The sequence below is a fragment of the Engraulis encrasicolus genome, chromosome 14, assembly GCF_034702125.1.
Source record: "Engraulis encrasicolus isolate BLACKSEA-1 chromosome 14, IST_EnEncr_1.0, whole genome shotgun sequence".
In the NCBI taxonomy this organism is placed as follows: Eukaryota; Metazoa; Chordata; class Actinopteri; order Clupeiformes; family Engraulidae; genus Engraulis; species Engraulis encrasicolus.
The window spans coordinates 32,269,598-32,288,859 of NC_085870.1; the positions used below are offsets into that span (position 1 = coordinate 32,269,598).

The 19,262-nt window shown below is 43.5% G+C and overlaps 1 protein-coding gene across 1 annotated transcript in view; it reads right to left on the bottom strand.

Moving 5' to 3' along the window:
* Positions 1-451: 451 nt before the first annotated feature.
* The window catches only part of gnai2b (guanine nucleotide binding protein (G protein), alpha inhibiting activity polypeptide 2b), a 68,614-nt gene continuing 49,803 nt past the window's right edge, over positions 452-19,262 (bottom strand). The window contains exons 3-8 of the mRNA XM_063215440.1: positions 19,147-19,262; positions 12,557-12,717; positions 6,170-6,298; positions 4,545-4,674; positions 3,123-3,276; positions 452-2,020 (exon numbers count right to left, since the gene is read on the bottom strand). The exon at positions 19,147-19,262 is cut by the window's right edge and continues 26 nt beyond it. Coding sequence (XP_063071510.1) covers positions 1,830-2,020; positions 3,123-3,276; positions 4,545-4,674; positions 6,170-6,298; positions 12,557-12,717; positions 19,147-19,262 — 881 coding nt within the window. The 3' untranslated portion in view covers positions 452-1,829. The remainder of the gene's footprint in view (positions 2,021-3,122; positions 3,277-4,544; positions 4,675-6,169; positions 6,299-12,556; positions 12,718-19,146) is intronic.

The following is a 19,262-nucleotide window of genomic DNA, read 5'->3' on the forward strand; positions in this document are numbered from 1 at the left end:
CTACTGTAAAACACTACCACCCTACTTGCCAACCATGCTCACATATATGTTACATTGCATTTGGCCGACACTTTATGACCAAAGCGGCTTACAAACGAGGACATAATCATAGCCAACATCACTAGCAGATGCAAAGTGCAAAAGACATATACAGCACAACAAGTGCAGATGCAAAGAAGGGTTAGATCCAAAGAATATGTATATTACATGTCAACATCATGTAGATGCATACCATCACATGACAACAAGCCAAGTAAAAAAATGCCCAGTACAAAACACTTTGGCATACTTGACATGATTAGGTTTGCTCTCAAAATGATGAAATTTGACACAATTGGGTTAGCTTCTCCAAACGATACTGCTGCCTGTCTGAGTGATGTGATTTAATTAGGCGTCTTTGGGCGATCCCCAACCCACTAAAGCTGAGCATCACAAACACTGACACGAGCTGTGCTATAAGGACTAAAACTTTATTTGCATTTTCTCCTTTGTGCATCTTTAAAAACACGTTCTGACAAAAGCGTCCAAGTTGTACGCTAAGCAACTGCATTAATTTGTTCGTATAGGCTCTTCAACAGGTTCCTCTCTTTTTTTTCCCGCCCAACTGCCTTTTTCCCTCTCAACAAAGTGATAAAAACACTGGTCCTATTTTATATCATGGACAACTTCAGCCTCTACAGACAAGTGTCAAGTCAACATAATCAAGGCACAGACACTGCAAAAAAAAAACATGGAATGCAACAATTAAGAGGGATTTGACATGTTAGGTACATACATTTTAAATATTGGTCAAAAATGAACAGTGTGTACAGTATGTGAACACGTCATCTATGCGATTGGTTAGCTCTTCTCTAGGCGTCACACATAACATTTTGGTGGGATGGAGATACTTGTATAAGCTAAGAGCTGGCTATGGTTAACACATGCAGTAGAATATAGTCCTTTAGCCAAGAGTGTGGAATTAATGTAAACATTTGTCTTTTTTTAAAAAGCTGTTTTCTGATACTTTTCAATCAGTCTTTTTTTCCCCGTGTTTGCTGTTTAGCATTACAAAATAAGCACTATACACAATTAAGCTAGATAAAAAATTCACATCAGTTAAGGAAAACAGAAATGCTGCAATAGAAAAGATCATTTTTTTCCCATTTTTATATTCCATTTATATACGTTTTGCAATAAAAAGAAATACTGACATAAAAAAATGTTTTAAAGACAAATGCATCTCATCTGTAATTCATCTCCTAGAAATTAAATATCCAATGAATGCACAGAACAAAAATAAATCAAGTGATAAACATGACGAAAGGGGGGAAAAAACTCCAGTGGAAGAGGACGTGGATATAATTTCGATTGATAATACTTGGTCTCAGTAGTTCATCGTGTTTTCCTGGTGATACAGGGGCTCTCCTTGAGCAGACTCTGATCTTCTACTTCTCTGCTAAGTAATGCGCCACTGGTGCTATCGAAGGTTTAAATCAGACACAGTCGGCAGGATGCTCCCTGCAAATGTCTCTGGCAGGGTTATTATCGTGCAGCCTATGGATGATGAGTGCTGTTACAATGACACCATGGCATCGGCTGGTTAAAGATGAAGAAACGAGAGTCTGTGTCTGCATGTAGCACAACGGCGGCCGATTTAGGAAGCCAACAGGATGTGGGTATGTACTGTATCCTGACCAGGTGGACAGATTGGGTTTTGTGTGTGCATGTGTGTCAGTGTGAGAGTGGTCAGTGTGCGCTTGTGTGGGGTGACTGGATGACTGAGTGGGTGGGAGGGTGCGCGATTGTCCATTTTGCGTGGCGTCCATTTGTAGAACAGGCCACAGTCTTTAGAACAGGCCGCAGTCTTTGAGGTTGGTCTTGATGATGACGTCGGTGACGGCGTCGAATACGAACTGGACATTCTTGGTGTCGGTGGCACAGGTGAAGTGGGTGTAGATCTCCTTGGTGTCCTTCTTCTTGTTCAGGTCCTCAAACTTGGTCTGGATGTAGCTGGCCGCCTCATCGTACTTGTTTGCTCCTGGGGGTGGGGGGTTGGTTTGGGACGGAGAGAAAATGAATTGTTAAGCAGACATTATGTGAATTACATTACCTACAGTGATCTGAGGTGGAGAATCTATCTTTGAGTCTTTGAGTGGCTATGGCTTCTTACCTAGTAATATGTGGTAGTTCAATTGAGGAGAATTCATTCAGAGTATAGAGGAGTGCCCCCCTATTCTGTCTAATCTCAGCCTGTAACTGAAATTGCTACCATGCAAAATATGTCTTTTTGGCTCCTTTGTCACATTATGTACCATTGTTGTTTGAAACATCCGGGCATATCAAAGCACATTCCTATCAGCAGTGTTATCATATTGTTGGATATGTGATAATTACCTCGACCATAAGGCGTAAAATCAGCCTGGCCTTTTGTCCTATTGAGTAATACCATTGTTGTGTGCAACATTTGACCATACCAAAGCACCCTGCAATCAACTGTCATCATAATCATTATCATCTTTTGCACTCTTTTTTTTCCTATGTGGAGGTTGCTGATATGCCAACTTCACCCCTCAACACCCGTGAATTATTTTGACTGCCGTCTCCTTTTGACTGCTGTGTGTGTGTGTGTGTGTGCGTGTGCGTGTGCGTGTGCGAGAGAGAGAGAGGGAGAGAGAGAGAGAGGGAGAGAGATATGACTTTATGAATATATGTATGTATGTGCAATGTTGTGTGTAATGTCTTTGTGTCTTATTCTGTATTTATTAGGGCTGTAACGATACACTCAACCCACAATTCAGTTCGTATCGCGATTTTTGACCTACGGTTCAATACACCTCACGATTTCTGAAATGTATCTCCATTAAAGTTTGGAAACACTATCACATCAAATAGTAAGGCTGTTTTCTGGACAAATGGGTAATAAAACTTTGACAGGGTATATCACGATACTGCCTCCTTGTATCACGATACAGTATCGCGACTCTGTGTATCACGATTTCTCGGTTCGATACAATATCTTTACAGCCCTAGTATTTATGCATGTATGCTACTGGACACCTTAATTTCCCTCTGGATTAATAAACGATACTCTTCTCTGCTCTACTCTCTATAATGTTGAAGAGACGTTAATGAACTGGCACCTGTGTACTCCGGGAAGCAGATGGAGAGGGGGCTGAGGGTGATCTTCTCCTCGAAGAGGTCCTTCTTGTTCAGGAAGAGGATGATGGAGGTCTCGGTGAACCACTTGTTGTTGCAGATGGAGTCAAAGAGCTTCATGCTCTCGTGCATGCGGTTCTACAGGGACCCAAAAGAGCGCACCAGTCAATACAAACAACAGCAGACGAGGAGGAAGTCAGATCCCCTGAGATGTCATACGCCAATTTAGTGCTCATGTTTGTTTGCTCATGTTTAGTGATCATGTTGTTTTTTTGCGATAGTCTACTTCATGCATGTGGTTCCGAGGGGACCCAATCACAAACATCAATCAATACAAACAACAGATGAGGTGAGGAGGAAGGCAGATCAACTGGGATGTTGTGAAACGGTATTATGAATGGGTTGTATGTGGAGGAGAGGAGTGTATAGGTATATAGAGGAGTGTATTTGGAGTGTACCTGTATATGGATAGATGTGTGAACAGGTATTGTATGTGGATGTCTGAGTATGTTTTTGTCTATGTGTGAAAATGGTGTCTACATGTATTGTAAATGAGATGTGTACTACAAGATCTAATGCTGAATGCTGAACTGACTGTCTGATGTGAAAACAAATGGATGGAATAATATGGAACAATAAAGAATCTAATCTAAATGATGCTATCGGTCGTGTACCAGTGTCTATTGTACCTGCTGTCTATTTACCATTGTACCAATAGTCTACTTCATGCATGGCGTTCTAACAGGACCCAAAGACCGCAACATAAAAAGCAGAAAGTGAAGAGGAAGGAGGCGCATAAGCTGACATGTCATGCACTCCCCTAACCACTAGATGGGGACAGAGCGCAGTGATATATTCTGCATGAATGAACACACGCAGAGATTTTTGTCTTCCCTTTCAAGCTCTCTGCACCCAGTAGTCACAGAGCATGTGGTGTTGCATACAATAAGATATTACACATTTGCTATAGACAAAAAAAAACCTGCTTGTAGTTGCAGCCTAATGGGGCAGCTAACCCTAACCCCCCACTGCTCCAGGGGCTACAAGTAACCCTCTAATAACTTTGCTTCTAACAAGTTGCTCTGGATAAATGTAATTGTAATGTAATGGTGATGCATATAAAGATGAGTTTGTGGTGGCCTTTAAATACCCTGCAATAACAGTCCCTGTAACAACTCGCTTGGGAAGCTGACAAGACGGGACAAAGGGGTCAGTTGTCCCGGGCCCAAGGACATCAGGGGGGTATAATTGGATCCTCATTACATTGAATGTATTGGGTGGGGGGGGCTTTTACCAGATGACTTTGTATTGGGCCCAGCCAAAGCCGTCAGCAGCCCTGATTGTAACTGTAAAGTAATGTGATGTAATGTAATGCACATTAAGGTGAGTTTGCGGTGGTCTCTCACCATCTCTTCATCCTCCGCCAGCACCAGGTCGTAGGCGCTCAAGGCCACACAGAAAATGATGGCCGTCACGCCCTCGAAGCAGTGGATCCACTTCTTGCGCTCCGAACGCTGGCCTCCCACATCAAACATCCTGAGAGAGAGAGAGAGAGAGAGAGAGAGAGAGAGAGAGAGAGAGAGAGAGAGAGAGAGAGAGAGAGAAATGAGGGAGGACATAGAGGGAGAATGTAAGGAGGAAAGAGGGAAGGAGAGATGGAAGGACAGAGGAAGTATAGTTTTATGAACACAAGGGAAGGGAGTGACATGAATTCAAAGACTATTTCTAGTAGATGCAAACGTGCCTCTTGGGGGATATCAATGCTTGGCTATGTATTCTGAAGCCATCCTGGAGTACAACACTCCTCACAATAACTGTCAAAGTCAAACTCATGCACAAAATGGTGTGTGTGTGTGTGCGCGTGCGTGCGTGCGTGCGTGCGTGCGTGCGTGCGTGCGTGCGTGCGTGCGTGTGTGTGTGTCATTAACTTTTTCAGTCACTGGCCACTGCAGCTAGTGGTTCTCCAGAGTCACTATAGCCATGCAGATATTCTACTAGCCACAAATTTGGTATCTTTGGTATCTTTTCCTTTATCATGACACTGTACATCTAACCTCAGAACATGAGGTGCTAAAGCAAGATGAGTGTATAGTTTTCTACATATAAATCAATCAAATAGAAACTGACTGAGATTTTTCTTTAAGTTATGGTAAATACAAACAATTGATACACAAAAGGAAAACTACAGAATACAGGATACTCTTAATACTGTATGTCATACCAAGGATTAAGCTACCTGCCAAATTGGCTAGTGACACTCACATAATTACTAGCCACAGCAAAGTTTCACCAGCATTTGGCCAGTTGGCAGGTGCCAGTGTCAAGCCCCAATGCACACAGTTAGTCCAATAAACTTCTGTGGTATTCCACTGGCATCTCCAAACACTTCAGTTTCCATGGTGACCACAAGCAGGACATCAATGCAGTGCGATCATTTCCATGCTCCCCAATGATGGCAGCTGGCATGTTTAATTCATGCAGACTGGGAATGGCAGGGTAGGAAGGGAGCCCTAGGAGGAGAGGAGCTCTGCTCACCCGCTATTAAAGTAACCAGCCAACACTGACCAAAACTTTACTGCCCAAAACACGTCTCCATATGTGGCATACTTTCCCTGAAGTGCCTGATTAAACATTAATGAGCACACTCTCTGTCACACACATCAATGAGCACACTCTCTGTCACACACACATATCATTCACACACACATATCATTCACACACACACATAACACACACACACACACAACACACACACACACACACACACACACACACACAACACACACACACACACACACACAACACACACACACACACACACACACACACACACAACACACACACAATCATTCACACACACATAATCATTCACACACACACACACTGTATGAACTCACACATGGACACACTCACACCGATGTGCACACTGACTGACACATATACACACACTCATATGTTCACACGTGCACACAACCAATTTCATGGCTATTAGTGCAAACAGCCTTGTGCGGTGCGGTGCGGTGCGGCTCACTTGAAGTGCAGGTCTTTGAAGGTGAAGTGAGTCTCCACGATCCCCGTGGTCTTCACTCTGGTCCGCAGCACGTCCTGCTGGGTCGGGATGTAGTCCGACTTGGCTATCCGCTCAAGGTCATTCAGGTAACTGGGGAAGGAGAACAGGCCTATTTTAAAATGTGCAGACGAGGTGAGTGGATGTACACGCACGCACGCACGCACGCACGCACGCACGCACGCACGCACGCACGCACGCACGCACGCACGCACGCACACACGCACACACGCACGCACACACGCACACACACACACACACACACACACACACATACACACACACAGAAAATTACAGGCAAGGAACACCCAGTTTTTGTTTCACAGCCTGTGGTGGTTTAAGTGGTATAACGCCATGAACTTTAAAAGGATCACTGTGTAGGATGGTGGTCAGAGTAGGTATTGCAACTATGCTGCTTATAGAAACTGCATTGTCTACTGCCAAATTTAATCTCTTCATGAACATTTACGAAACAATGAACTAATATTTACCGGCATGACCAAAGTACATAAAGATTTCCAGCTAAAATGTCTATTTCTGGAAATTCAAAATGGCGGACAATGGAGAATATCCCTCTTTTCATGTAGGAAAAAAGCAATTTTCCCAGTCATACAGAATACTTAGAATTTGACGGTGGTGGTAAGTTTTCATGAAAGAGGTAACATTTGTGAATGGGCAGCATGACTTCTGAAAATAGACCACAAATAGACCATATTACAGTACATAGTGCACCTTTAAGTATGAAAAATGTAATGTGTTACTTGTACTTATGCACATTAAAATTCAGATTCAGATTCAGCTGAAAAAGACTTTGAATTTCAGACATTGCTGAACTATTAACGCATTGATCACTTGCCAATTTAAAAATGAGAAAAACATATTTGTAGAGACGATGTCTCTGCTGTGTCTGCCAGTGTAGGACAGGCTACCCAAGGGGATACTGAGTAGTGGTAATAATATGAAATTGGATACGGGTGTACGACAACATGCCAAACAGTATGTATAACTGGGTTATGAAAGAAAACTAAAGCATTGCCTGTATAATAAAAGTGTGTTACGTGTGCGTGTGACAGAGTGCCAGAGATTTACTTGTACTTGTGCACAGCACACACTGGCACGCATGCACACACACTACACCTCCTGTTTCTTCATCCTGGGTTTGCTACGACATGCTGAATCCAACTATCCAAGATGCATCTGCTTACCACAAAAACTACAGTACACTCACAATGATCTGAGCATGTTTGTGTGTGTGTGTGTGTGTGTGTGTGTGTGTGTGTGTGTGTGTGTGTGTGTGTGTGTGTGTGTGTGTGTGTGTGTGTGTGTGTGTGTGTGTGTGTGTGTGTGTGTGTGTGTGTGTGTGTGTGTGTGTGTGTGTGTTAGCCAAAGACCGAAACTCCCTTTAGTCACTGAAGTTGGTTGGGGATGTTAATGGTTTACTGCAGTGGCAGAAGAATTCATATACAGCAATAGGCAGGAGGTACTGTAGACGAGGAGGATTACAATGGTCCCTCCAAGTCAACCCCAACAGCCCAGTAGGACTAGAGCGGTCGCCATTTGCAAAGAAAGAACAGGGTTTATTTTGCCTGAATGCGTTTTGCTTGACTACACAAGAGTGACTTCATCCATAAGTCCCTGAAAGAAAGGAAAGAAGCATGGAGCAGCATGGACTGCCAAGAGATGGACTTAGAAGTACAAACCGGATACCAAAAAGGTTGGGACTCTTGGTATTTTGTGAAGCAAAGACATTTTCAAAACATTCAATTCACGCATGAGATGCACAATGGCACATGGTCAACATAGCAACTGTTGGGGATTTGTTGCAAGGATGAAATTTTAAATGATCACATTATTACCTCAAAACAACAGTTCAGCTTGACTCTAACAACTGATACGTTGTCTGTGCACAATGCACTACCTTAACATATTGAATGTTTTGAAAATGCCAGCATTTTTATTTTATTCAGTGTTCAAACTTTTTTGAAATACGCTTTGTATTATTCATGCCAATTTCAATATCCAGTTTTATTGCTCACGCTTCCCTTGTCAGCACCCAATGATGCAGCACATTTTTTGTTCAGCCCTTTAATGGCAGCATGGTTTGTTTAGATCAGTGTTTATATATATACAATACACACACACACACACACACACACACACACACACACACACACACACACACACACACACACACACACACACACACACACACACACACACACACACACACACACACACACACACACACACACACACACATTACAGTGTGGTCACTCCTGGCGTATCAATGGCATTTCCAGTGCTGCTGTCTACGAGTCATATTCACCATTTCCTTCACGTTCCTGGATTGCCCCACTTCCAAAGTGAAAAATGTTTAAAATGGACAGACTCAGCAGAGTGGAGAAATGCACCCATCTGTTCATTAGAGAGTCGTGTGGGGACGACTGAGACACAGAGGGGGGGAAGAGGCAAGCATGGGGGGAGAGAGAGAGAGAGAGAGAGAGAGAGAGAGAGAGAGGAAGATAGAAAGAGAGACAGAGAGAGAGGGAGAGAGAGAGGGAGAGAGAGAGGGAGATAGAGAGAGGGAGATAGAGAGAGAGATAGAGAGAGAGCGCGCGCGAGAGAGAGAGCGCGCGAGAGAGAGAGAGAGAGAGAGAGAGAGCGAGAGCAAGAAAGAGCGAGAGAGAGAGCCAGAGAGCGAGAGAGCGAGAGAGAGAGAGAGAGAGAGACAGAGAGAGAGAGAGAGAGAGAGAGAGAGAGAGAGAGAGAGAGAGTGAGAGAAAGGGACAGAGATAGAAATCCAAAAGTGAGAAAGTGAAAGTGAAGCAGGGCGAAATGCAAAACTGGCTGAAGGGCTAAAGATGGATAGGAGGAGAGGGGGAATGATAGAGAGAGAGAGGAGAGAGAGAGAGAGAGAGAGAGAGAGAGAGAGAGAGAGAGAGAGAGAGAGAGAGAGAGAGAGAGAGAGAGAGAGAGAGAGAGAGAGAGAGAGAGAGAGAGAGAGAGAGAGAGAGAGAGATCCTTTGACAAACGCACTGGGGAGAAATATCTGACAGACTACGATCCGATGTAGACAAGCTGCATAATAATAAAACATCTGTCACTGTGCACTGACATCCAGTCATTAGCATATCGCTGACAAGATACTTGATGATCCTGCTAAAAACGTGACGTATATGGAGGACACACCAGTGGCAACGGCAGTGATGAAATGACAGTTGCAGCCAACAATAGGCAAGTCAGCTTTGCTACTTTAGGGCTTTGGGTTTGGCTGAGTTTTGAGGAGGACTGAGAGCTGCTTTGAAGAGCATCTCTGGCCTGCCTGTGTTTGTGTTGCAAAGGATGCATGCTAAATGGGAGGAGAGATTTACACCAGGAGAATTGGCAACATAGGCTAGAGAGAGAGGGGGGGGGGGCTATGCAGGTGTAAATTTCTGTCTATTTTCTTGTAGTCCAAACACGGTCACAGACATCTCATGAGACAAAAGCTAGCGTGAACCTCACATTCTGAGACTGGAAAAGTGATCGAAATCATACAACGGATTCTCTGTGCGGTCGTTTTCCTAATTTATTGTAGCCTAGGCTACTTTATGAGCAGCCAACAGACCACTATTTATTTTATTAATGACAAATCATTTTGGAATAATCCTGTTAGATAGTACAATCTACAGTGATCACAACAAATGTACTAATTAAATGTCCTCGGATTACATTCCAGGAGGTGGATTAAAGACATTTAAAATGACTTGTCCACAATAAATTATGCGTATGGATAATGTCCAGATTGGGAGAATAGAAGTAACGTCAACGACTGTTGGCTAGGGATTAAGACATACAGTGCATTTAAAAATGCCTTGAGTTAAGGAAATTAACAGTAATATTGCCTGACAGCAGCTGTCCTGCATTGAGTATACAGTATGCACATTTAATTGTCTCTGACAGAAAAGTCAATCCCTTACAAAGTATCTCTCCTATCTGTCTCGGCCAATAGTAGCTGCCAATGCGAGCTGCTAAGGAGCAGCATCATTACCATGTGTACGCACATTCCCATGTGCTGTTGGCACACGTCAAAATTAGCATCCGCTAGTGAACGACACAGAGCTAGCATCCCCCTGGGGATAGTTAAAGTAGTAATTTGCACTGTGATGTCAGGCAAGTTCCATTTTGAGGCAACACAGGGGAGTATATCCAGTATGTATACTGTATGTCTATGCCACTGGATGCAACTGAAATGTTAAGTGTTCGAAAGTATCTAAGGTCATGTGTAAAAGGCCCATTAAGCAGGTCCATGTTCATGCATGAAGAGGTAAAATCAGAGGTGAGTAAACTAGGAATTTTGTGTTTCAAACATGATGGTTCATTATTAAGATGTCCAAAGCATACTTGAACGATAACAGTAGTACTGAATGGTCCCTTGTCTGTATACAGAGGATGTTTTTTTGTCACTTTTGGATTTGTATGCATTACCACTGCTTTTGTATTCAATAAATTCAGGAGATGGGTGAACATGCATCTATGAATTTTCAGAGGCAAGTAAACTTGAGCTGATGTTAAATTGGGACGTGCCAGCCACAAATTTGCCATTGTCTGCCTGGGCCAAACCCACACGCAAATGCCCTACAAAGCTACCCAGAAGCAATCAGGCTGTCGGACTTCTCGCCAATTGAACGATTAATCTTTCATCAGAACCGGATCTAAGCGGAAAGGACACACAAAGGACGTGTGCCGAAACAGGGGACAGACGCGACCAAATTTTTATTTCTATTTCAAACTCCACTGTCCTCGTGTACCTCGGCTCGTATCCTTGGGGAAGAAGAGAGGGCGCTGGTTAATTTTGGCAACACCCCCTTCACTCTCATCGCCTCACCCTCTCTTTGCCATTCCACCTTGCCCAAAATGATTTTTCCTTTCCCGCCGGGGCCGGCACAGGTAACCGTAGACATATTGATGTGCCAAGGTCTTGTTTGGATTGCAGCGTGTCAGAAGGACAGAAAATGACGGTCGTGACCGGACCTGATTGGACCAGGTGCACGCCCCTTGCTCCAGCTCATGGGGACTTCCTTTAGAGGGAGAGATAGAGAGGTGGCAGATGGGAGCTGAGCAAGCAGCGGAGGGCACAGTGTGTGGTTTGGGAGCACAGCACAAACATTCAAGACCAGAGAGAGGGGGAGAGAGAGAGAAAGAGAGAGAGAGAGAGAGAGAGAGAGAGAAAGAGAGAGAGAGAGAGAGAGAGAGAGCAAGAGATATAGTAGAAACAGAGAAAGAGTGAAGAGTGAGTGAGTTCGAGAGAGAGAGAGCGCGAGAGAGAGAGAGAGAGAGAGAGAGAGAGAGAGAGAGAGAGAGAGAGAGAGAGAGAGAGAAAGAGAGAGAGAGAAAGAGAGAGAGAGAAAGAGAAAGAGAGAGAGAGAAAGAGAAAGAGAAAGAGAGTAAGAGAGAGAGAGAGAGAGAGAGAGAGAGAGAGAGAAAGAGACAGAGAGAGAGAGTCACAGTGAGAGAGAGTCACAGTGAGAGAGAGACCTGTGCAAACCCAAAGCTCCCTTTTTTTCCATAAGATAATCCGCTTTCCTAAATCAGCGCGACACGACCTGACATTCTCATTTTGACACTTCGGGAACAGAACTGTGTGGGATGAAGTGCGCAGAAAACAAAAGGGAGTGTGGCTGGTGTTATCATCTATTCCACACAGGTAGAGCAGCTGAAGATACCCAAGCTACCGCGCTGATTAACATAAAACTCATTACGTCGTTTCCCCCTCATCCTCGTCTTTTGCAAGTTTATTACTTTGCCTCACTTTTTAAGTGTTAGGAGAGAGACGGAAAGAAAGATTATTTGGTAGACTGCTGGGAGCCTCTTACCGTAATTCAGACAAAAACTATCACTGGAAGAATTGCCCAGGCACAGGGTTTTGTAAATTATTGTACTCAAGGTAAACCACAGGCATACACACAAAACAAGCCAGAGGGCCACGAACTTTGAATACAACAACATTTGGCTTACAACTGTAATTAAAACTACCTATGGTTTTAGATGTAACTACCATTAAACTTCTTTGTGTGAATTGACCTTAACAGACTCATCTTCACACATATCCCACTGTGCTGCTGCATTTGCTCAGCAATTCAGCAGTGTTTTTCAAAAAAGTAAACAGCAGGTCTTCACACATATCTCATCATTTTAGCAGCTTGAGTTGTTGCTTTGCCAAGTGTGTGATGCATAATATACTATGCGGAGGAGACATTGAGCTGGTAATAGCTCGGGAGCGTGTGAAGCAGGTCTGTGAGTGTGTGAGTGTGTGCGTGTGTGAGTGTGTGCGTGTGTGTGGGGGCCTGTGCATGTGTATAGTATACTCACTATGCGGCCGAGTCGTTGAGCTGGTACTCTCGGGAGCGGGTGAAGCAGTTCTGCACGCCGCCGTCGGCCCAGAGCCGGCGGATGACGTTGGCCAGCTCCTCTGGCAGAATGCCCTGCTCCTCAGCCGCCGCCGACAGGGCAAAGAGCTGCCGTGCATCGTCCTGCCGAGAGGACAGACAGAAGAGGGCACCGCCATTCAGTGCGGTGATACACAGTACACTTTACGACTGTGGTAATTTTTTACAATGAGACAATATGAGCTGCCAAAGGTCGTCCTGCAGAGAGGAGAAGAGAGGAGGAGAAGGGAAGGGAAGGGAAGGGAAGAGAAGGGAAGGGAAGAGAAGAGAAGAGAAGAGAAGAGAAGAGAAGAGAAGAGAAGAGAAGAGAAGAGAAGAGAAGAGAAGAGAAGAGAAGAGAAGAGAAGAGGAAGGGAAGGGAAGGGAAGGGAAGGGAAGGGAAGGGAAGGGAAGGGAAGAGAAGAGAAGAGAAGAGAAGAGAAGAGAAGAGAAGAGAAGAGAAGAGAAGAGAAGAGAAGAGAAGAGAAGAGAAGATCCCCAGCCAGTTATAATACTCTAGTTATTTAGAATAACATGATAGGAGATGGGCAAAGAGATGCCGCAGATCATACTGTGGAGAAGAGAGAGGAGAGAGGAGAGGGGGCATCACAAGTCAGTGTAGTGGTGACACACAAGTCTACATAGAGAAAAAGCCAAAATCCTTTATTTTTAAGTGACATTTAGTTACATTTAGTGGAGGCAATATGAGAACAATGTACAATGAGCTGCCATGTATCGTCCTACTGAGAAAAGAGAAGGGGTCATCAGTAATCAGGGTGTGGTAGTGGTCATTGGCCACGATTACATGACATTTTTAATTCCGAATGAATAAGTCAGAATTTAATAGTTCTGTTGAGTTTAAATTGAACATTCATTTAATTCTGAATTGTGAAGTGTTTACATGACATTTTCAAAGCGGAATTAAGCCTTATTCAAGCCTTTAATTCTGAATTAAATGTCTCATGTAAACCAGGCGATAAAGTCATTCAACATCAGGCAATATGAGAGCATGCATTTGCCTGTGCAATACGTAAACAGGTGCCAGATATCATCCTGTGGAGAGAAGAGAAGAGTTGGGGGCATTGCCAGTCAGTGTGTTGTGGCACACTAGTCGTACAGACTGCAGAGTCATGTAGCATGATGCAATATGAGGGCATGTATTTGTGTGCAAACCCTGCAAGATTTGAATTGGTCTTACGTAAGTAGTGTTGGCTCTTCCACCTGGAGCTGGTAAAAGGGTGTAAAGACAAAAACAGAGCGATGGGGAAGGGAGGGAGAAAGTTGGAGAACGGGAGGGAGGCAAAAAAACTCTGTTGGTCACAACACAATTAGTGTTTTCCGCTCCACGGCAATTCCAATTTAGTGATGCTTTAGGTCATTTTCAGGCCTAACGAGCAGAAGATGGAACATGTTTCAGCCTACATAGTATTCAAAATTAAAATAAATGAATTCCTACCCACGGTTTTTGTTTAGCACCAACTCTCCATCAACACTGTGTTGATAAAGGGTCCTGGTGGACTTCGCATCTGACAACACCTATTAAGGCAGGTAAGTGAGGTGCCGCTACTGCAGATGGCTGCTGCTCGTAGCAGATGAGGTGTTTAACGGCCTAGGGAGGCAGTGACAGAACTCAGTGCCTGAGCCCCAAAGAGCCAAGTATGTAATCACAAAGTATGTAATCACGTTTGCTTTAGGAGCACTTCCTAGACTCAAAAGTACAGATAAAAGGGTTAGACAATGAAACTGAAACACATGGTTTTAGGCAGCTATACATGGGTTTACCGCTTGTAAACAATCCCTGGCTGTGCAACCCTGGCTGTGCACTGTTCAATGTCTGATTGTTGGAAACTGCTGTCAGTCAAAAAATAGCTCACATGGTTGGCTGCTTAGCATTTTGCCCCTTCTCACAAGAATGTTTGTACACGAAAAACTCCTGTATAGCAGCCTGGCTGTGTACCCTGTCAAGCTCATGATGGACAGTTCTGGTGGAAACAGGAGAGTTGAGGTGCAAATTTAATTCTGTAGTGATTTGGGCAGCTGTGGTTTTATGTTTTTTTTATACAGTCTGGGTCAGCACCCGAACATCTCATTCAGACTGCTTCCTCTTGTGTCCACAGTTAAGCAAGATGTGCACCAACAATTTGTCCTCTTTTGTGCTCTTACCCTGCTAATTGAACCTTCACACTCTGCTCTTGTACTGGTGAAATGTGCAATTAATGGAGATTGGCCACCAGGCTGGTCCACCTTAGCCATGAATCGTCCCGCATTAAAATGACAGGTGTTTCAGTTCCAACCCCTGTAATTAGATCATGCACTTTGGATGGGAAAACTAGCAAAGAAAAAGAAGAATTCCAAGGACCTGTCATTTATCAAAAATGACTGTATGTGTAATGTATAATGACTTGGAGTTCTTTTTCTTTCTTATAAGGTGCTGTTTCCACGTAGCAGGATATTTTTTTAGCAGGGTATTTTTTTCTCCTGCTAGGTGTAAACGCAACATGTGGATAAAAAAAAATCCTCCATTGTAACAAATGCGTTTCAGCCCCCCAAACAGGATATTTTTTTCTCCTGCTTTTTATACCTGGATTTTTAAATATCTGCTACGTGGAAACGGAAGGCCAAAACCAATGCAAAACCAATACAAGCAGGAGAAAAAAATATCCACATATAAAAATATCCAGCTACGTGGAAACAGCACCTTATAAGGTATTGTTTCCACGTAGAAGGTTTTTTTTTATGTGGATATTTTTTCTCCTGTTTAGGTGTAAACACAACATGTGGATAAAAATATATAACAACTCCATTGTAACAGGTGCATTTTAGCCCCCTAAATGGGATATTTTCAAAAGCCAGGTTTTTGATATGTGTATTTTAAAACTCTGTTTACGTGGAGACGGAAGGCTAAAACCAGTGCGTTTTCAAAAATATCCTGCTACGTGGAAACAGCACTTAAGTATGTAATGGCCAGCAGCACACACAGTCAATGCTAAGGCATTACCTATGCAAGGACCAGCACACAAAAAAACACCTTGTGAAATAGCTGTATAATATGGCCAAGGCATTCATGCCACACATTAAGCCCAATAGCTCTGAAGATATGCATAGTTTTTCAATGCATACCAATGTACCAAACACACTATAGGAGTGATTGCATATATTCCATCTGCATGTGGTCTTTTGTATTTGCTTAACACTGGTGTGATTTTTCTAATATTATACATGCAATTAACTTTTTGTGGTTTGTGTTAATCATTATAGATTGTCCAGCTTGCCTACCTATGGTAATAGCCAGCCACATTACATGAAACACAATAGGACTGGGCTTTTACAAACAGTACTTTAATGCATATCAACGAGACGCCACTGAGGTGTGTGTGTGTCTGTCTGTGTCTGTCTGTCTGTCTGTGTGTCTGTGTGTGTCTGTGTGTCTGTGTGTGTCTGTGTGTCTGTGTGTCTGTGTGTCAGTGTGTGTATGTGTCAGGTCCTGTGTATTTTGTCTGTAAATGTGCAAATATTTCACCGTGTTTGATCTTGGTGAGAGCACTCCAATGAATTTGACCCTGATGTGCAATGTCTTTACCCCTGGCACACAATCCATCTCCCCAGCACTGCAGGTAACAGGATAAGGCAAACACGGCGTTTATAATACAGCAGATGAGAGAACGTATTATGAGAACACTGTGTGAAATTACTACGCCTCTACAGAATTATCATCTGTGCGTGCCGCTTGCTCCCAACATCACCACTTCATGCCGAAGAGCATGGACGGATTATGATTCCATGGCCCCCTGGCCCAGACAACAAGAAAGGCCCCCCCTCAATGGGTGTTGCTAGTTTACAAAACGATTCAGGGTTTTAGGGCGGTTGTTGTGAGAGTCTCTATGTTGTCAAGAGTTTTGGAAGCTGTCCCTCAAGAGAATTAGAAAATACAGTTACAGAGCTTCAGGGCCCCCTTGACTCTTGGACCCCTGGGCCTGGACCCAGTGGGCCTGCGCAGTAATTTGTCCCTGACGAAGAGGTGTGTGTGTGTGTGTCTGTTTGTGTGTGTGTCTGTGTGTGTGTCTGTGTGTGTGTGTGTGTGTGTGTACAGGCCGATGTAAACATGCTCCAAGACCACCCTCTGAAGGACAAACTTGAGGTCAAGTGTAATGTAATTGCAATAGTTTCATTACATGCACTTATTGAATTCAAAACATTACTAACCAGCTAACCGCCTTTTCACAGCAACCTTTTTTACAATTCACAAGTTATCCTTCACACCAGGCCTAAAGCAACTCAGCCACTTTAAATTTGAATTATTTCCTGCCTCTTTTGAAACCTCTTACAGCACAACACATTTTCTGCCTTTTTGCTAAGAATGCTTGTTGGGTTTTGATTCCTCTTTTCTCTCTATAGCTATTATTTGAAGGGCAGTATCTCTACACCAAATTATAATTTTGCCTTTTTAAAAGTCAGGCCATGGACAAGATGTGAGCAGCCCTTGCTGAAAGTAATTTTATTTGTCCAACCCAGATTACACACAAAATGTTCTTTAGAAGGCGACCTTGGCATGTTTTACCCGTTCTTCATTACATGAATATTGTTTAAGCAATGGTTAATAAGTGTTAATGGCTCTTTTGATAGTATGATGTATGGGTTTCACAGGACTATTATATGTTGCCAACATGAGCTTCTTGAGTAATAGGGGGACATGGACAGTGTTGCACTGTATGTTGACAGTGTCGGTCCTATGTTCAAGTATATGACCTGCTATAAAGAATTTTTGATCGGCTCTGAATGAGTTGATAGTAATGACCTCTGAACGCATATTACGTTGGTACACCTACTGCCCAGTGAAGTCGCATGCAAGTAAAATACGGCATGACTTTTATTTCTGAAAAACACAGGAAGTTCATAATACAAAAGTAATGCAAACAAAATAAAGGAAGGAAATTAAAACGCTTGAAAGAAGGAAACACAGGCTATTCTGTGTAACCAAGTTATCAAGAGGAGCCACATGGAATGCTTGGGAAAATCAGGAGGAACAGCCAGTCACCTGACAAAGACCTCATAGGTGGAAATGTGTAATAAAACTGGGAACAGTGTGTAGAGATTCTTTCACTTTGATGGATACTCCATTTGATCCAGAGCCTGTTGGTTTGGCTCAATGGCAGAAGTGTCAAAAGTAAAAGTAAAAGTAAAAAAAGAAACACACTTTCCTTCCAACACAGGTAATCTATCTACAGTAAGTAATCAGAACTGTGTACTCATGTGCTGGTTAGATCAAATTTGTGGTGTTTTTTTTTGTTAGGTTTTCAGTAACAACATTTACCTCATTCACCTAGGTACAATGGAGTAAATGGTGTTACAGCTATGCAATATCATGGACCAGTGTTATACTTAAAGATGGCCTCTCAACGTCATTTAATTAATATTGCCGTGTTCCCAATTGTTATTGAATGTGTTACGCATTGGTCCTGTTTTAAAAAACGTTCTGGTTGCTTTGTTTCAAGACGTTTTTGCAAGCTGGCAAGGTGGCTTGTGGAGAAACGAGAGAGTGTTCCGTGTTTCTCGTGGAAATGCGTCTCTGATTGGCTCACTCCTCCTGCTCTCGAAGAAACGCGTCTCTGATTGGCTCAGTCCTCCAGTTCTTGGAGAGAATGGTTGCATCCCAATATGTGACCTTGCCTCCTCCACTTGCCTCCTCCACTTGCTTCTCGTCATGATGACATCACAGACAACAGCATTATATTTCAATATCTTGCAAAAGCTCAATTATAGAGTCTTTTTCTCATTTGCAATTGGGATGGTGAATGAAAAACAGTCCCTCAAAAGTTGTTGTGGCGAGGCTGACAGCTGGAAAACTTTATTGTTTTCTCCACGGAGGAGGGGCCAGGAGGCGGGGCGAGGAGACAAGCACAAGTGGAGGAGACAAGGTCACATATTGGGATGAGCCCAATGTAATGGGAAACAGAGTCGCCACTTCCCCGGGTGGTATTGCACTATAGGGGCGCCAACGGAGGCGTGCAGGCTCCATTCAGGGCTGTGCTCTTTCGACAGCGACCCCTAGGCGAGCTGCAGGCACGGAGCAACCAGAGTGAGCTGGCTTTATGTATGAGGCTTCATGCTGTGTGTGTACCTGAGAGTAGCAACCAGCTGATAGCTAAGCTAAGCTATGTTTCGGGCCACCAGACGTTGCTTGTTTTGAAAACAAGCAGAAAAAAATTACTCGACATGTTTTTAGATAAATGGGTCGATATAAACCTTTGTGGGCAACGCCTTCTTTCGACGTGACGAAACACAGAAAGGCTTTCGTGATTCGCTCGTTTCTCTGCATTATTTATGTAAATTGGGAAACACCGGGAAACACAGCCAGGAGAGTTGACGCACCGCTATGAGAGCCTTGCAAGTGAGTTTAACTTGGGGTGACCGTCCGATCTTCGAAAGGAGTGAGTAAAACTGAGTTTTATCGGAAGTTGGCCTTTAACCCATTCATTTACTTTTACTTTTGACACTTCTGCTCAATGGTACTTTAAAAGCAGGGAGAGCACCTACCGATCTGGTGGCCTCTCCGTAGTCAATCTTGAGGTTGGCCATGGCCTTGATGATGGCCATGGCAGACTGGATGGTGTTGCTGTAGACAACCGCTCTGTACTGCTTACACTCGTCCT